Source organism: Alnus glutinosa, chromosome 12 (genome assembly GCF_958979055.1).
Source record: "Alnus glutinosa chromosome 12, dhAlnGlut1.1, whole genome shotgun sequence".
Lineage (NCBI taxonomy): Eukaryota > Viridiplantae > Streptophyta > Magnoliopsida > Fagales > Betulaceae > Alnus > Alnus glutinosa.
The window spans coordinates 2413551-2431491 of record NC_084897.1 but is presented as its reverse complement, the minus strand read 5'-3'; the positions used below and the strand labels follow the sequence as shown (position 1 = coordinate 2431491).

Here is a 17941-nt window from a genome sequence, read left to right as displayed (position 1 = left end):
ATTTGACTCTTTGACAAATTTGCTATCCTAGAATTAATGTAATTTAAATTCCCATGTGATCTCTTCTGCCTGGATATTAATGCCCCCCAACGTCATAAGTTTTTCGGCAAAGACAACCATCCTTCCCACTTCCCTACTTCATTCCAAATGGAGGTGATTTATTTCATATTATTTTATTTAATGGTATATAAAATTTCATATTTAATTTTAATTTTTTTTATTTTTTATTTTTTATTAAAAAAAAAAAAGAGAGAGAAAGCAAAATTGTTCAAAAATAAAGAAATTACACATGCTGTAATTTTTCTTACAACATCTAGGCTAACTTCAACCTTTATTAATCTTATAGCATGTTGTACACATTAAATTAAATTAAATAATTACTAAAAAAAAAAAAAAAACATCTTGATAGAACATTTGAGGGACAGGGAGGATACCCTAATCCTCTCGGCAAAGGCAAGCCTGCACTGACATAAACATGATATAAGGTAACCCTGTTAAAAGGGTAGTAAACAGTGAACTAGGAACTAATTAATTAAAGCCAAACCCTGTTGGAGGGTGTGGACTTAATTATTGTTGTAGCCAAGCAGGAAGTTAGAGAGGCAGCTTTTGCTTTATAAGTAGTGGCAGGGGAAGACCTGTGTGTTCTAAAACTGCAGATTTTGCAGGTTTGTTGTTGGTTGTAAGTTGGTTGGTTGGGTTGTTACTTTGGGCAGAGCCCCAAAGATGGCTCTCTGTCTTTCCTCTTTCACTGCTCTTCTTCTTGCTTGCTTCACTATCTCTCTGGTTCTCTGCAATGCCTTTCCTGGCCACCATAACTACCCCTTCCCTCACCACCACCACCCTCGCTTTGCTACTCACAACTACAGAGATGCTCTCACCAAATCAATCATCTTCTTTGATGGCCAGAGGTCAGGGAGGCTCCCTTCCAACCAGAGGATCACTTGGAGGAGGAACTCTGGCCTCTCAGATGGCTCAGCTGTGCATGTATTTAAACACATTCTTCTGTTTCTTCACTTTTCTTCTTTGTATTTTGGAAAATGTGAAGTGGGTTTTGCTCATTTTGGGTGTGAAACTTGAAATGCAGGTTGATTTGGTTGGAGGGTACTATGATGCAGGGGACAATGTGAAGTTTGGCTTCCCCATGGCTTTCACCACCACCATGCTTTCATGGAGTGTGATTGAGTTTGGTGGGCTGATGAAAGGTGAGTTACAGAACGCCAAAGACGCCATTCGCTGGGCCACTGATTATCTCCTCAAAGCAACTGCACATCCAGACACCATTTATGTCCAGGTTTGTTCTCTCTACTCTGTATTTTCACACATCTGTCTATTTTGTGTCTCATCAAATGGATTTTTTGGGGTCCTTTCGGCTGCATTGGGCACATTTGGCAGGTGGGTGATGCTAACAAGGACCATGCTTGTTGGGAGAGACCTGAAGACATGGATACACCAAGGAATGTGTTCAAGGTAGACAAAAACTCCCCTGGCTCTGATGTAGCGGGTGAAACAGCTGCTGCTCTTGCAGCTGCTTCATTGGTCTTCAGAAGAAGTGACCCAACTTACGCCAATCTTTTGGCCACAAGGGCTATGAGGGTAAAACTCTAATTAGAGCAACAAATTAATCCTTCCTATTTTTATTTCCTTTCAATTTCCCCAAATGCTAAGATAATTTTTTCTTTCTGGGTCTAGGTATTTGAGTTTGCTGACAAGTACAGAGGACCCTACAGCAATGGGTTGAGGAAATTTGTGTGCCCCTTCTATTGCTCTTACTCTGGTTATCAGGTAAAACTTTTTTGTCCTCCCAAATTGTTTTGATGTTGTTTCTGGAAATGCTGGTGAACTTAAAAAGCTGTCTTTGGCATCTTAATAATGTGTTAGGATGAGCTTTTGTGGGGTGCTGCCTGGCTGCACAAGGCCACCAAGAATCCGATGTACCTCAACTACATCCAAGTGAATGGACAGGTCCTTGGAGCTGCAGAGTTTGATAACTTCTTTGGGTGGGATAACAAGCATGTTGGAGCAAGAATTCTTCTCTCCAAGGTCCCTAATTTTAGCTCACTTGTCTTGGATTCCATTTAGAATTATTTAGACATTGAAAGTGTTTGATATTGAAACAATGCATTTTTTAGGCATTTCTTGTCCAAAAGGTCCAATCCCTTCACGACTACAAGGGTCATGCAGATAATTTCATTTGTTCTATCATACCAGGGGCCCCATTTTCCTCATCCAAATATACCCCAGGTTCTCTCTCTCTCTCTCTCTCTCTCTCTCTCTCTCTCTCTGTGTGTGTGAAAGAGTTGTCCTCTTTGTAACGGCTAGTTTTGGTTGTTTATGAGCAGGTGGGCTTCTATTCAAGATGGGTGATAGCAACATGCAGTATGTGACCTCCACTTCATTCCTGCTGTTAGCCTATGCCAAGTACTTGACATCTGCCCGCAAATTTGTTAACTGCGGTGGAATCACTGTCACGCCAAAGAGGCTCCGAGTCCTTGCCAAAAGACAGGTGGGTAGTATTATACTATTATCATTTCATATATATACTCATATAGTATGAAAAAGACATTCCTCATTCGCAAAAGTAATTACTTTTTCTTTTTTCTTTTTTTACAGGTAGACTATCTGCTCGGAGACAACCCATTGAAGATGTCGTACATGGTGGGGTATGGTCCAAGATACCCTCAAAGGATACACCACAGGGGCTCGTCAATTCCGTCCATTGCTGCACACCCAGCAAAGATCCAGTGCTCCCCAGGGTTCAACTTCATGAAATCCCAATCCCCCAACCCAAACATCCTGGTGGGTGCAATCGTGGGTGGGCCAGACCAGCATGACAGGTTCCCAGATCAACGGCCAGACTACGAGCAGTCAGAGCCGGCGACATACATAAACGCACCCCTTGTAGGCACGCTGGCTTATCTCGCTCACTCATTTGGCCAGCTCTAGAAAGAACTTGTTTTCTTTTCCTTTTCCTTTTTTGATGATATTCCTCAGGAAGTGAACATGTTGAAGTCGTAAAGTGGTGATAGATTCGAGATCCTCCCCATGGCTCGAGCCCCAAACCTTTGAAGCAAGGGGTTATTTATATACATTATTGTTATCATCAGTAGTCTATTTCATGGTACGTTCATGGTGTGATGTGAGCAAATTTCGTGCTAGCAACGGCGCTTATAAGTCAAGCGTGTGGCTCTAAATAGCACAAGTCCAAGCATGTTAGCCCATTTTGGGAATTTGTAATTTGTCATCTACTGTTAAACTTGCAACTATTAACACCTATCTCTCTCTCTCTCTCTCTCTCTCTCTCTCTCTCTGTGTGGCGCGCCTCATGGGTTTTGCGCCAATCACTCGCCTTAATTACACAGTAAATTAAAAGGAAAAGCAATTGGAGTACTATATTAACTTTTAGTACAATCGAGTAACAAACTCATTGTTGAGTTTTGATTATTTTTTACATCGAGAATCTAATAAGAACTCTACACATGAATTTGACAACACCTATAATCTTTTGTACACGACATTAGATGAATTGAAGTTAGGGGTTAATTTCAGACCATTTATAATTGGTCGGGAAATCAGCTCTTGCCACTAACCGGTTTCAAGTAACTGGATACTAGAACCCAAAGCCAGTTATTAATTTTCTAGATGCCTGATTATAACAAGATAACCGGTTCCGAGTATATAATATATTAAAGAAAATAAAATTACCCCTTGCCCTTTACCCTAATACTACACCCTACCCTTTAACCCTTTCAGCCTTTCCTATTTTCGTGTTCCGCCTTTTCTTCTCACCCTTCTGCGAGACTACGGCGCGCCCTGCCTTCTTAAATCTTCAAAAAGAAGACTTCTTCTTCACACTGTCAAACCTTTGGGTCCTTCACACGTGATTCTCTCCACGTCCGTACTCCCTAGCTCTAGCACACCCATGCATCTGTCTGTCATGCTCTCCACTGTCCCCACGACCCCACTGCCCTCACCATCTGACTCGTCACCACCGTCCGATCCCTGTCGTTACACCTTGACCTAAACCGACCACAAGCTAAAATAGCAAGTACCTAACTTATCTTAGCGCGTGTGGCGTTCTACTCGTGTAAAAAAATCTTCACCGATGAACTACTGAAGACGATTTCAACCGATTGAGCGAGCAGTTCGAGAGCTACAATCTGAGTGCGGACGTCAGCGAGTCGGAGAGTTCTAGTGGCTTTTTTTCATGTTGGCGATATGGTCACGAGTGCGTGGTTAGTACTCACGCGGCCTAGATCTAATCAACGTCAGTGAGTCGAAGAGTTCCAGTGGCTTTTTTTTTCGCCTATTCATGGCCCAGATCTAATAAACGAGATTTTTTTTTTTTCAAGTAACCAGTCCAAATAACAGGTTTCACCCAGGGTAACCGAGTAACCCCCGGTTAACCGGGGCCGGTTACTGATTTTCAATAACCGGGGACCCCAGAGCCGATTCCCGGTTATCGCCCAATAACTAGGAACCAGCTCCGGGTTTACTCCCCTAATTGAACTCGACACGCAAACACGAATTGTCATCTTTGAACTTCATATTTTATACAAATGATTATCACACAAGGATAGAACTATAAATTTTGATGTGAAGGCCGGGTAAAACTATAGAGTTTTTTTTAAGGGGGCCACATGAGAGAGCCCACCTTTAAAAAAATAAATAAATTTTAAGGGAATTTGAAGCCACCCAGCAATTGCATGGGTCTGCCTCTATGTTGTTACGTTCGTATTTTAGTGGCTAACTAGATAAGCATAAGTGAATTGTCACGGTAATTTATAATTGTTGTAAGTGTATGTATTGCCATGGAGCAATCTACATTTAAGCGGTTGATATGATAAGTACAGTGACAACAATCAAGTAGTAAGGGCATTAGTGTTTGTGATAGTCTCATGCAGTATAAGGTTCAAATCATCTTGGGTGCAAACAGTTCCTTGGGGTTAGTTTACAAGCGAAACTGGTGTATTACCCGATTCACATGGAGGTGGCGCTTTACACGGACCCGAAGTTTACCTGACAATGATAAATACACAAAGTGATCCTACCATGGAGAGGTTCCACGTCATTAAAAAAAAAAAAAAAAGTAATATGATGACCATTTTGTTCATTTGAAAGTGATTTGAAGTATTCTTAGTGGCACTTAATCAAGAAAATGATTTAGCTTAGATGCAGTAAAGAAAACTACACCACATTTAACAAGGGTTAAATACTTCATTGGTACTTGAGTTTTAAGCGTTTTTAAATTTAATACCTGAGTTTTCTTTTGTATCATAGGTAGTACCTGAATTAGGGGTAAAAACTCATTTTGTACCTCTGTTAGATTTTTCATCTAAATTTTAACGGCTTGCCACGTGTCAACCGCTAAGGTTAACATGTAGCACTATATAAAAAAATAAAAAATAAAAATAAAAATAAAAAATCTTTAAAAAATAATTAAAAATAATTAATTTTTTTATTTTTTTTTAAAAAAAATTCAAAAAAAAGAAGAAGAAGATGGGTGGCTGAGCCACTCCCCTTGCCCTGTCTGGGAGGTGGTTTGGCCACCCTATGGCAGAAAAAAAAAATTAAATAAATAAATAAATTATGGGGTTTGGCCCTTGGTGGTGGCCAAACCACCCCCAAGGGCCAAAACCCATAAAAAAAAAAAAAAATTGAGGGTTTGATGGGGGTGGCGGAACTACCCCCTAGCCCTAGGGGGTAGTTCCGCCACCCCCAAGGGCCAAAACCCATCAAAAAAATTTGAGGGTTTGTCCATAGAGTGGCCGAACCACCCCCATGGGCCACGAGAGTGGTTTGGCCACCCCCAGACCGGCCGGCTTGGGGTGGTCGAACCACCTTCGTGGCCCATGGGGGTGGGCCACGGGGTGGTTCGGCCACCCCCAAGGGCCAAAACCCATCATTTTTTTTCTTCTTTGCCATGGACAGACCAAGGGGGTGGCTTATCTTCTCTTTTTTTCTTTTCTTTTTTCAATTTTTCTTTTTAAATTTTATTATTTTATTATTGTTAATTATTTTTTAAATATATATATAGTGTCACATGTCAACCTCAACGGTCGACATGTGACAAGTAGTTAAAATTTGGACGAAAAATCTAACAAAGGTACCAAATGAGTTTTTACCCAACTCAGGTACCATCTATGATACAAATGAAAACGCAGGTACTAAATTTTAAAACGCTTAAAACTCAAGTACTAATTTGGGTATTTAACCCAAAAAAAAAAAAAATTAAGTCTAAATTGTTTTATTTTTTATTTTTTTTTAAAAATAGATAATTGCACTACTAGTCCTTGGGGTTGGCCTAAATTATGAATCACTCTATGTGGTACAAAAAGATCATGGAGGGTCCTTGTGACAAACTATAATTATGAATTACTCCCGGAACCCATTTTCTGTCCACCAAGTCAATAGAATCCGTTAGTTTGTCACATCATATAAATAGTCAGACAAACTCTTAATATAATTTGCACTGTAATTCACTAATAGACTCTGTTAATTTGGTGGACAAAAAACGAGTTCAGATAATGATTTGTAATTATAACTTATCACAATGACCTTCTATAAACATTTTGTATCATATGGAGTCATTAGTCAACTTCAATGACCAGTATATAATTGTCTAAAAAAAATTAAATGAGATTTTTTTTGGAAAAAAAATGATCTGAGTATTGATTCCGTGAAAAATGTTATTAAATGGTCTTTTCTTGGGTGACCTGCCCTAGAAACTTAAGAAATGGAAATTGAATATACATTAAAAAAAAGGTTTTGTGGGTTCGAGTATTTGACCAATGGAAAGGAAGGGAGAGTGAAAAGATTTTGTATAGCATGTGATACACTGTTGGAGGGGATGTGGCTCCTGCGGTCAATAAAGCTACTTTCCGCAGGCTTTGGCAGACGTGTCAGAAAGATAAAGCGGGACCGACAGTCATTGGGCCACGCAATGAGACACTGGAACCCTAAACTATGATGAGAACAGGAATTTTGAGGGCCGAAAGACATTCCTCCGGCCACGTTTGTCTTACAAATCTCAACTCCAGGGCTCTATTTTCTGTATATTTTCGATTTAGACCCTTTCTCACACAATAATAAATATGTAACCACGATTTATCACTTCAATATCATGTAATATTAGTGTCATAGAAACAGCAGATAACATGAGTACCTACAAAACCACCATTTATGTCCAGAAAACCCCATCTTATTGGTGATGAACAGACAGGCATGCCTCTCCTTATCATGCTGATCGATTTTAAGGATGACAATTGGTCTTCCCGTGTCAAATTCGAGTTTTGTCCGGACATATATATAAAATTATATAAATTTATTATAACCCGACTTATTCAATTAAATAAATTAAAACTTTAACTCTAACTCGCTAATTTTAAGTTCAAATCGTGCCAATGATCGAGTATAAAACTACATAACTCAACCATAAACCAACCCATTTAAATAAACAGATGAATTCAATTATAACCTCCAAATTTCATGCCGAATTCTTATCAAGTAAACAAAGAGCGTCAATAATTGCAGTACCTAGCTGGTTCACAACTCTTTGAAGTTGTGGAAGTTGTGGACATGTCTGTTTTCATAATAACGCATTTCTCTTTAGTGTGATTTCCCAGGGTGTTTCAACTTTTCAACTTTGTCGTCTAAAAATACGTCTTATGGAAGGAATATTAGGAACAAAAAGCCTTTATAAGAAAGGAACATTTTGGCAAAATGATTAACTCATAACAGCTAGAAGCCTAGAATACATGATTTTCACTTCCAACACTCGAGCATTCCCAATATTCACTGATTAAGCAACACTCTCTCCGAGTTTAATACATACATGTGTTTCCCATAAAATTACACTAGAGATTAATTTATATATCATTCTAAACACAAGTAGAATTTTATTTATGTATAATATCATTACTGCGTGAAGTTGCTGGTTCATGCAGCATAAGATTCACTCGAGTACTAGCAGCTTAATGTTTGTCATCAATCGCCAGAGGAACAGATTTTGCCTGAAACAAGGCAACCAAAGAATTTATACATAACATGCATTTAGCACTAAAATTCTGCTGTTCTTGCTAAAAATTCATTCAAGATGATGGAGTTAAGACTTATAATTATACTCCCCCATGCCTTCACAAAATCTCTACACATTAACTATGTAGGGAGCAAATGTTGAAATACTCACCAAACCACGGAACTTGAGAATGTAGAACATCTCAAGGTAACGTCGAGTCTCACGCCGCTCTAGTTTTGAGACATACTTCCAGAAGCCGTAAACTCCGGCTAATGTCATTAGCCTTTCGGAGTAAATCTTCCACGTATACCTATGATGTTATAATTTTCTCAGTGAGCCGCATGTAACACATCATAAGGAATTATTAGTTTCATCAAGAAACACAAACCTTTCATAAATTCTTTGGAGTCCAGCATCAGAAATTTTTTTCCATTGACTTGGATCCTCCTTGGACCGTTGAAAGAAATCCACCAAAAGAGCAGCAGCTTGGTCTGGGTGATATGGATCAATATGAAACCCTGATATACCATGCTCAATTATCTCAGCAGGACCACCATGGCAAGTGGCAAATGTTGGAAGGCCGCAAGTCATCGCCTCCACAACTGTAAGTCCAAATGCTTCATATAAAGCAGGCTGCCAATTACAAAAAAGGGAACTTAAGCATAATCCCCAGAAGTTGCAAATCCAATAAAGAAGACTGCTAGCATTATATACCTGAACAAAAGCACCGTTTGTGTCTGCTATATAGCGATATAGCTCACCATTACGTGCTCGATTCATTTGGGCTGATATCCATCGATATTGACCATCTAGGTTATATTTCTTTATAAGAGCATGCATCTTCTCGATTTCTGCAATTTCTTCTCTGTCGCTGGACTTCTTTACATCAAAGTAGCCACCAACCACAACAATATTTACTAGTTCCCTCAGTTTGCTGCTCTTACCATACAACTCAACCAACCCTGATATGTTCTTCACATGGTCCAGCCTTGCCATGGTAAAAATTAAGGGCTTTGATCGGTCACTCAATGTACCACTGCACAATACACAAAAGATCCAAGTGTTAACTGTCTACTACCCACCAATATATAGAACTAAATAAACGATCAAAGAGGTAGATGTCTACTACCCCCACCGTTACCCATTCGAAAATTAAAGAGAACTCTACCCTTTCACAATTTATGACCTGAGCTGAGGCAATGGCTGCTCTCTGTAGGAGTCAAATGTTCTATCACCAGTATAAATATGTACTTCATAAAAATAGAATCTTAAAGTTTATCTTCAACCCTTTTTGACCATTTCCTTAACAAGGTTACTAAGAATATGTCAGTAGAGCTAAAGGTGGAACTTTTGACAAGTGTCTGTACGCTTTGCACGTCATTTATAATTTAGTTAACCATAGTTTACAGTGGATGGACTGGTCTCAAAACTGAGAAGTACGAAAAAATGTAGAGCGTTAAAAAAGAAATATCGACATATTGTCCTGTGTTTCTTGTGTCTATGTTGCTATGTTCCTTCTGTGATCCTTCACAACTGGGAAATGTGCCCTTAAAGAAATGTGTCCTGTGTTTCTTCTGAATTATTTATCAGGTGAATAATTTATTGGATTGAAATGTGCCCTTAAGAAATTAATGTCGAAGACAAAAAGTTATAGAATGAAGAAGACTCACATGTGCTCGTCATTCTGCTCAGGACCATATAACAACTTTTCAATCGAGCCATGTAGCGCAGTAAGTCTTTTTTCCTTATCAAAATAAGGGAAATATATGGACATATCAGCCCCAGGAGAGACAATATTGAACTTTGGATCGAAAACATCAATGCCATGAACAACTCGGTAAAGCCCTGGAAGAGTGAAAGCAGAGTGGCTCTCATACTGGCCAACAGTATTCTTCCTGAAACAAAGAGCATACAAGTTAAACACCTGATTTAACTAGAATTATTAAAGTTTCTATGAAGAATAACAATGTCGAATAAGAAATTTCCAATTTCCAATTTCTATAAAAACAAAGGGAGGCAAATTTAATTCACATGGTTGATACCCAGTAAAAATAAACATGATTGAACTGCCAGGGGTCTTTCGACCAAATGGCACATCCTCCCCCCACCCCCCCAAAAAAATGAAAAATACAATAAAATAAAGTAGAGAACATATAGCTGATACATCAACAATTGATTAAGGGACATTATTTTAGGTGGTGGAACATCCTGAATATCCCATATGAAAGATACCCCTCTATTTTTACACATTAGATATTTTACTAGGCAAGTATAAACCCAATGAAACACTGAAGTTGGGCAAAGAAGAGGCAAGATAGATCTAGAGTGTATAAAAGACTGCTAAATGAGAAAATGCCCTTTTATCACTGGAATACCATCTTCATGGCCATTCTAATAATGCAGCTTACTTTATCTCCAAACACAATTATCCATGAGCTTTAATCAAGGACACAATTAACCAAGATTTTTGTATTCTGCCAAAAAAAATTAAATGTAAAATATATTACAATGGCACATAAATATACCCTACTGTATAAAGAAAAGACTTACGTTCCCGCAATCTCCTGGTACGTACTGGTGATGATAAAATCAGCTTCATTCATGGCTATTAGATCAGCGGTGAATTGACATGAGAAATGGTACTTCTCGTCAAAATTTTTCCAATAGATATCCGAATCTGGATATTTTGTTTTCTCCAACGCATGTGCAATCGTACACTACACATATCAAAGCTAATAACTAAGATTGCATTCTCAGCGGACAATATGGGTGTCCCATTAGCATTATTAGAATACCAGAAATCATTGCTAACCTGTGTAACCCCCATTTTATAAGCTAATAAAGATGCCACAAGATTCCCATCACTGTAGTTTCCTATAATAAAATCTGGTACTCCCTGTAACTCAGCAACAATTTCGCTTGCTGCATCCTGATAAAAAAACCATGAATGTATGTGACACAACAGGTTATGAGAAAGCAAGAAAACATTAAAAATTAACAAAACATTAATGAAAGGAAAAAAGCCTGAAAACATAATGAGTTTGAGTGGGCATTTAGTCGTGACAAATATGGTAAAACTAGTACGGGTGGTCCAATGAGAATAGTCAACTTCCAGCAGAAGCAATAGGTTGACAGTGGTAGTGATAATGAAAGTAATTTGATAGCAATGCAGTGGTGGTTTCATGTTGGTTGTGATCTAGAGTGACAGGTTCATAATAGTTGGTAGTGGTAACTATGAGATGGTAATGGGGGCATTAAATAGGTTTTACAAATTCAAATTAATGATGTAACAAAGTTTAAGCTTTAACGGGAAGGCAATCAGTTTCTCTTAAACCATAGAGCTGTCAAATTGTTTGTGAATAAATAAATAAATAATTGATGCAAAGCTGATTGAGCAAGCAAGATATAATCTTATCCAGTCTCTTCTCCCCCCCCCCCCCAAAACCAAAAAAGAAAAAAGAAAAATTTAAATTTGTGCTGATATCCACAGGAGTAGATACTGTTGATATTTATAAACATGAATTTCTTGTTCTCACAAGTAGCATAAACTTAATATGTACATGATTGCAAGATGTAGCTTAAATCCACATTACCGACAATAGCTATTGAAGCACCGATTTAAAATAAGAACATATAATGAGAAGTGCAATTCTCTTTAAATGTTAAATCTTTTACCTCTGCAAAGGTCTCCAGAAAAGGCCACACATCAAATCTTGAGATCCATTTACGGAGGATTCCTTTCTCTGATCTAAAAGGAACTCGCAAAATATGTGCATATTCGGTTCCAGCAACTCGTTCCAGCCGCTGATTGCAAGTAGTTCCTTTTGAATCAGGAATTAACCTGGTCACCTTGGATAAAAAAAGAAAAAAGAGTAAACATTTAAATCAGAAACACCATACATAAAACAAAGAAATATAAACTACGTCTACCTACCAAAGCTATCCACAAAAACACTTACGATAAGAATTCTAGGAGTGACATCCAACCCTTGCTTACGTATTCTAAGAAGCATTTCGTTCTCCAGCGCACGAACTTGATCCAGTATGTACACAACCTTCACATTCAAAATAATAATAATAAAGGAAAAAAGTAAAATAAATCTTCATTTCCAGCATTTTGGCCAGTCACAATAATTTTAACACTAGTGCATGATAAGTAATTTCCATCTATGTAATAGAAAGGAAAAAATCTACATAAGAAGAGGACAAAAGGCAGGGGGAGGGGGTGAACATGTATCTCTTTTGCAGCTTAATTGTAATGGTTTATCACAAAAGAAAAAATTATGAATACCTGGCCACCGGTGTCCGGTAAACCTAAAACATTTGCTTGCCCAAAGTAACCATGCGGAGATAAAATGACAACATTAAACACCATAGGTATTCTCCCAAGGAATGTTTCTAATACAGAGGGATCAGGAGCCTGAAGGATGTCCGAGAGAAGATGTATCATCTCCAATACTCGTTCTGCCGTATCACCCCAACCTCTCTCAAAACCCATTCCTTGAAATCTGCATGCAAGTGACAAGTAAACCCAGAAAACTTCAGGAACTGAAACTATGCCATATTTTTCTAGAGATATCTGCCCATAATGAACTGCATGCTACAAGACAGATATGCAAAAGAGAGAGAGAGAGAGAGAGAGAGAGAACTTACTCATATTCGAATTCAGAATAGGGAGTAACAGACGGAACCTTAGAAAGATAATCCTCAGCTTTAACCAACACGGATTGAAGTCGTGATATGCTCTGTATGCGATCATTGAGCATCAACCCCTGCACATAATCCTCAATTAAATCATTTAGCTCTCAAAGTTTTTAAATCAAGAAAAATTTGTGGTATTTCTTTCAAAATATTCTCTTCCACAGCATAATAATACCAACTAAAATCAAAACCATAGCGTGTAAATAAGTGATATTAAGCAGCAATCTAATAGCTAAGCAAAACAAAAAAAACAATAGTAAATCAGCAATTTTAATCACTTCCAAAAGAATAGAACAAGAATTGCAAAAGTTATAATATAGCAACCAGTTACATTACTGCAAATGAAAAACAATTTTGGAGAAGGCCCTTTGCTTAGCAAACTTACATGTCCCTTATATTTGTGCGCTCGAAGGAAATCAAGTAATGGCTCCAACGACTCTTTGTTACGGAACATAGTTGAAGAAAGGTGACGGTTAAGGAACTGAACACCATTGCCAATGGATGAAGACCGGTGGGGGCGAGGAAAATTTGCATTGAATGGCTCAAAATCAAGCTCTAGTACGAAACGGTCATTCGACCTAACACAAAATAAATAGCAGAACAGAATGTTATAAAGAAACACTAATTGGATTATCAGCTAAGATACATAATCTAATAAAATATTTTTGTAAAATTAAATTTTTTGCAAGCAAGGAAATTGCTTACTGCCCATCTACAAGTGCTTCTTTGAAGCTAAGATATTCAGAAACCGTCAGTTGCTCCACGCTGAGTTCATGGACATTAACACGAACATATTCCCAAACCCCAGGTCTTGGACGAACTGCTATAACCACAAATGGAGGCAGAACTATGGCTTCCTGCCACCAAAATAAACTTCCTTTTAATATTCAAAGTTATAACTTCACAGTTTCATGTAACTTGTTGGAAACCCCCCCAAAAAATGAGTTCTCAATTAAAAATTTTATTTCTTTCCAAACAAACAGCACTCAGATGAGAAAATTAACCTGCGCAGATTTGAGGACCTCGCCAAAAGGACCATCCTTGAGCTTCAGCCGCGCTTGATCGTCGCCGAGGGCCTTGTCAAGCTCGTCGATCAAGGTGTGCGGTTGCAGAATCCCTTTTCCCTGAGCCACGTAACTTCACACCCCAAAACCAAACAACCACTGATTTAATCACCGCATTAAAAGCGCACAAACACATAACAAGGTTTGCCTGAAACTTCCACAAACTGTCACCCTCCAACAAAATCTAACCCTCTGTTTGGCCGCCGAGAAATACAAAAAAAAAAAAAAAAAAAAGCACAGGAAAAAATGAAGGAGAACCCGTAATCTTAAAACGCATTGAGTTAAAGCTTCAAGATTTCATCCTTCCAACGAACAAAAAAACAAAAAGGAATTATATTCCCCCGTTTTCCCGGGAACCAAACAGGGTACACAGAGCGAAGTAGGAATCAGGGCGAACCAACCTGGAGAGTAGGGAAACGAGTTCGTTTCGGTGAGCAGAGAGAGTGTCCTCCACTCGGTCTCTCATGCTCGGGATTCGAGCTAACTTCGGGGTCGTCATGATCAAATTCTGGAAGCTATTAAGACTTTCCTCTGCGTTGCGTTATATAGAAACGAAAATCTCTCAATTTCGGTGATCAAAGAGAAGAAGGAAGCTAAGTGTGTGTGGATTTGATGGGTTTGGATAAAAGAGAGTTAATCTATTTATAGCGGGGAAGAGAAGGCGCGTTCGATTTTCTTGGGAACCTGGCGGTTTTCAGAAGCGAAAAGAAACTGGTGGTGGCCTTTATGAAAATACCGGGGCGATTTTTTGGTTTTGTTTTCTGTTTATCGTGGCTGTTTTTTCTCCGTGGTCATTGTTTTGAATTCTGCCTTTGGCTCTCTCCTACATTTACGACACGTGGAATGAATACACGGTGATAAAACAATACCTTTTCTAGAAGTTTATTTAGTTTCATCTAAAAATGAAATGACTTTTAAAATTATCATCGAGAGTATTAAATTTTGATCAAATAGTAATTTTAAAAGTCATTTCATTTTTAGATGGACACAAAATGATAACAACAACGACCGACATCGTTGTCAACCTTTGGCTGCAATAGCTAACGATGGTCGGTGACATTCGGTGAAAGCGAAGGAGAATAAAATGCGAAAGAGAGCGTGCGAGAAATATGTATCGAAAGCAAAAGTGCCTAAAGTTTTATTATTTTTTTGGATAGTTGAAAATGATAATGTTGTTCGAGATGATCTAAGGGGTCAATTGGGATACATGATAGCATTTTTGACTTCTTCTTTTTTTTTCCAATGGTTTCTGATAATTAAGCTTATGTAGCTCTCTTTGCATAGCTGGAAGTTTCTAGAAAATCTCTCAATTTGAAAATATCTCATTTTCTAGAAATTGAACCGAAGATTGAAAAACTCTTCTTCTTTCTAAAACCTTGTAGTAGTCTTCAGTCTCCTCTGATTGGTTTTTCTTTTTTTATTTATAAAGATTTTTTTTTTCTTTTTTTTTTATAGATATAAAGAATTATTTCTTAGTACCCAAAAGATTAAACAATCATAGCTGTTAGATGCTCTTGTTTTTTGTTTTGAGTTATTTTCCTCAGGCTCAGCCCATTGTATCTTCCACTTGTTTTATCAAAATTATTAAACACTAAAACTTCCTCACAATTATTTGTATTACAAGTAAAATAGGCCCACCACTATAAGGCGTACGTCACCCATGAATGCATGATGATTTCCTTTTGCCATCAAAAAGAAAAAAGAAAAAGAGCATCAATGGAAAGAAGAAAATTTGGGATATGTTTTTCTTCGATTCAGTCTATTAAACTTGGACTATTGTTTTAGAACATATAATTCTTACATATTTTTAAAATGAATTTCCAATAGTGTATGTGAGAATCATGAGTTATAAGGACTGGCATTTTAATGAATGGGTTTTTATATATTCGATTAAAAAAGTATGTGAGAATTACATGCTTTAAAGACAGATGCAGTTTAATAAATTAAATTAAAACAAAAATTATTTCACCCCAGTTTAGAACAAAATTCTGTCTCATTTTATTTGGGCATGGGAGAGACTAACAAGTCTTGAGGTCTAACTCTAAAAAATAAAAAAAAATAAAAAAAAAAAAGAAGAAAATTTCTTAAGGTCTAATTATTCTTTTGGTTTCATATATTTATATTTTTAATAATTTTTTATTAAAGAGGAACACGTGTCGTATTTTAATTGAGTTTAACGTGGCAACCAAACAGATTCTGTTAAATTGTAAACAGAAATTGACTACATGGAGTAAATCGTCATTTTCATCTACCATAGGGACCTCTGAATTATTTTTTATACCACAATGAGCAATTTGTAAATTAGGCTAACTACAGGGATCAATTTTACAATTTTTTTTTCCAAAAATATAAAAAAGCCCTATGAACTAACAACCAATTTTAAAACAGTCCTTTAAATTTTTAAGTATACTAAAATGACCTATCAAACTACCAAAATGTGCCAAAAATGCCACTTTTGTCAAAAATATTCATATAATGCCCTTGTCGCGTGTCATATATTCCATTAAAAATAATAAAAATTAAAAATCAAGGAAAAAAATAAACTATTTAAAAAAGAAAAAAGAAAAAAATTTACATTACTTTGGGCTAATGTGGCCAAAATACCCCCAAATGACAAAATGAGGGTAGCCAAAACCACTCACAAGGGCCTTGGGGTGGCGTGACCACCCCTATTTGGCCTGGAGTGGTTTCGACCACCTCTTCCAACCGGTATGGGATGGTCGAACCCCAACTTCTTATTTTTCTTTTTGACCTTTTGGGGGTGGATTATCTGTCCTCACCGGCCAAAATGGGGGTGGCCAACCACCCCCATTTTTAATTAATTAATTTTTATTAGTTTTAATGAAATATATGACATCCTTTCAAAAATAAAAAAATAAATAAATATATGACATGTGACAAGAGTATTATAGTAATATAATAAAATAGTGGCATTTTTGGTACACTTTGGTAATTTGATAGGTTACTTTATCATACTTCAAAATTCATGAAGCTATTTTAAAATCAACTATTAGTTTTGGGGGCTTTTTTCTTTTTTTATATGTATATATTTTTCTCATGCTATTTTTTTGTCGTGCAATGTTAATGTGGTAGAGTACTAATTAACTTTTTTATTTTTTATTTATTTTTTTTTTTATATAACAATGGCTAATTTAATAGTTGATTAAAACTATCAAATCATTATTGTGTAATAATTGTAGAATAAAAATATATTTTTAGCATTACTCTTGAGAAAAACAAAAGCAACTTAAACCAATTCACTGTCTAATGATTAAGAAGACATGTATCAAGGCGGATTTGGATATTTACTGGGTATATTTGGTAAGTGACAAAACATAACATAATAACGGGGGAAGAATTTTTGAGTTGGTCAAAAGTAATAGATGTGATATAAAGTAAAAATAATTTGTATAAAAAAGTGAAGAAAAAAAATAATTGTATGTAGTGATTTTTTTTATTTGAATAATAATAAAAAATTGAGAATACTTTCAATAAGGATGGGCTATAAGACCCTCATTTTACAGCATCTAATTATAAGTTGACAACTCATAAAAAAACCAAAAATTACAACAAAAATACTACAAACATGAAAACACCCAATCCCCTACTCATCTTTGTTCTCTCTAATATTCGGCGGACCCTTGCCTCTGCCAAACAGACGACCACATCACCAGGTTCTATTTCCTTTTGCAAAAAAATCTCCGTCAATCTCTAGTGGACAATCACCATAATATCCACCGGACCACTGATCAACAGCCACCAAAGAACTACCCTGACGACACCAAATCCAGATCTGGCCGGGTTTTGCTAATGCCGAACCACCCCGACAGCACCAAAACCAGATATGGCCGAATTTTGTGACGCCGGTTTGGCCAAAAACTGCCAGATCTATGCCGATTTAAGCGACATTGGATCTCGGGCTTGGGCTTCGCCGGATCTCTCTTTCTCTTACCAAATCTCTCTTTGCCATTGAATCTAACCTCGGGCTTCGTCGGATTGGGTTCGGTGGGTCGGGGTGCGTGGGTTTCCACCAGTGGTCAAGGATTGGGGTCTGGATCGTGGTCGGCCAGCATGCTAGGCAACAGTTCCAAATCTAGCCCTTTTTTGCCACTCCACGTTCCGACGCAAATTTGGCGGTAGCCATCGACGAAATCCGACGGCA

At 37.4% G+C, this 17941-nt stretch overlaps 2 protein-coding genes across 2 annotated transcripts; one reads left to right on the top strand and one right to left on the bottom strand.

Moving 5' to 3' along the window:
• Nucleotides 1–571: 571 nt before the first annotated feature.
• LOC133851495 (endoglucanase 17) lies at nucleotides 572–3273 on the top strand. Its single transcript, XM_062287935.1, has 8 exons — nucleotides 572–984; nucleotides 1085–1291; nucleotides 1393–1593; nucleotides 1690–1782; nucleotides 1879–2040; nucleotides 2130–2241; nucleotides 2340–2503; nucleotides 2611–3273. Exons 1-8 carry the CDS (start codon nucleotides 724–726, stop codon nucleotides 2941–2943), a joined length of 1533 nt encoding a protein of 510 aa, XP_062143919.1. The 5' UTR covers nucleotides 572–723; the 3' UTR covers nucleotides 2944–3273.
• A 4403-nt stretch (nucleotides 3274–7676) lies between these two features.
• Nucleotides 7677–14522, bottom strand: LOC133851494 (sucrose synthase 2). The gene is made up of 15 exons (XM_062287934.1): nucleotides 14181–14522; nucleotides 13720–13852; nucleotides 13421–13572; nucleotides 13101–13293; nucleotides 12668–12786; nucleotides 12306–12522; nucleotides 11974–12069; nucleotides 11690–11863; nucleotides 10827–10943; nucleotides 10565–10731; nucleotides 9685–9909; nucleotides 8729–9050; nucleotides 8403–8647; nucleotides 8186–8324; nucleotides 7677–8009 (listed from the first exon to the last, which is right to left on the bottom strand). Exons 1-15 carry the CDS (start codon nucleotides 14276–14278, stop codon nucleotides 7971–7973), a joined length of 2436 nt encoding a protein of 811 aa, XP_062143918.1. The 5' UTR covers nucleotides 14279–14522; the 3' UTR covers nucleotides 7677–7970.
• Nucleotides 14523–17941: the final 3419 nt, after the last annotated feature.

What these genes read in the sequence shown, in the direction of transcription:
- LOC133851495 (XM_062287935.1), top strand. Translation starts at nt 724, where the DNA reads ATGGCTCTCTGTCTTTCCTCTTTCACTGCTCTTCTTCTTGCTTGCTTC. An exon ending in CAGATGGCTCAGCTGTGCAT is followed by an intron (nt 985 to 1,084) that starts GTATTTAAACAC and finishes CTTGAAATGCAG; the next exon opens with GTTGATTTGGTTGGAGGGTA. An exon ending in CAGACACCATTTATGTCCAG is followed by an intron (nt 1,292 to 1,392) that starts GTTTGTTCTCTC and finishes CACATTTGGCAG; the next exon opens with GTGGGTGATGCTAACAAGGA.
- LOC133851494 (XM_062287934.1), bottom strand. Translation starts at nt 14,278, where the DNA reads ATGACGACCCCGAAGTTAGCTCGAATCCCGAGCATGAGAGACCGAGTG. An exon ending in CTCGTTTCCCTACTCTCCAG is followed by an intron (nt 13,853 to 14,180) that starts GTTGGTTCGCCC and finishes TGGGGTGTGAAG; the next exon opens with TTACGTGGCTCAGGGAAAAG. An exon ending in GAGCAGAATGACGAGCACAT is followed by an intron (nt 9,051 to 9,684) that starts GTGAGTCTTCTT and finishes TGTATTGTGCAG; the next exon opens with TGGTACATTGAGTGACCGAT.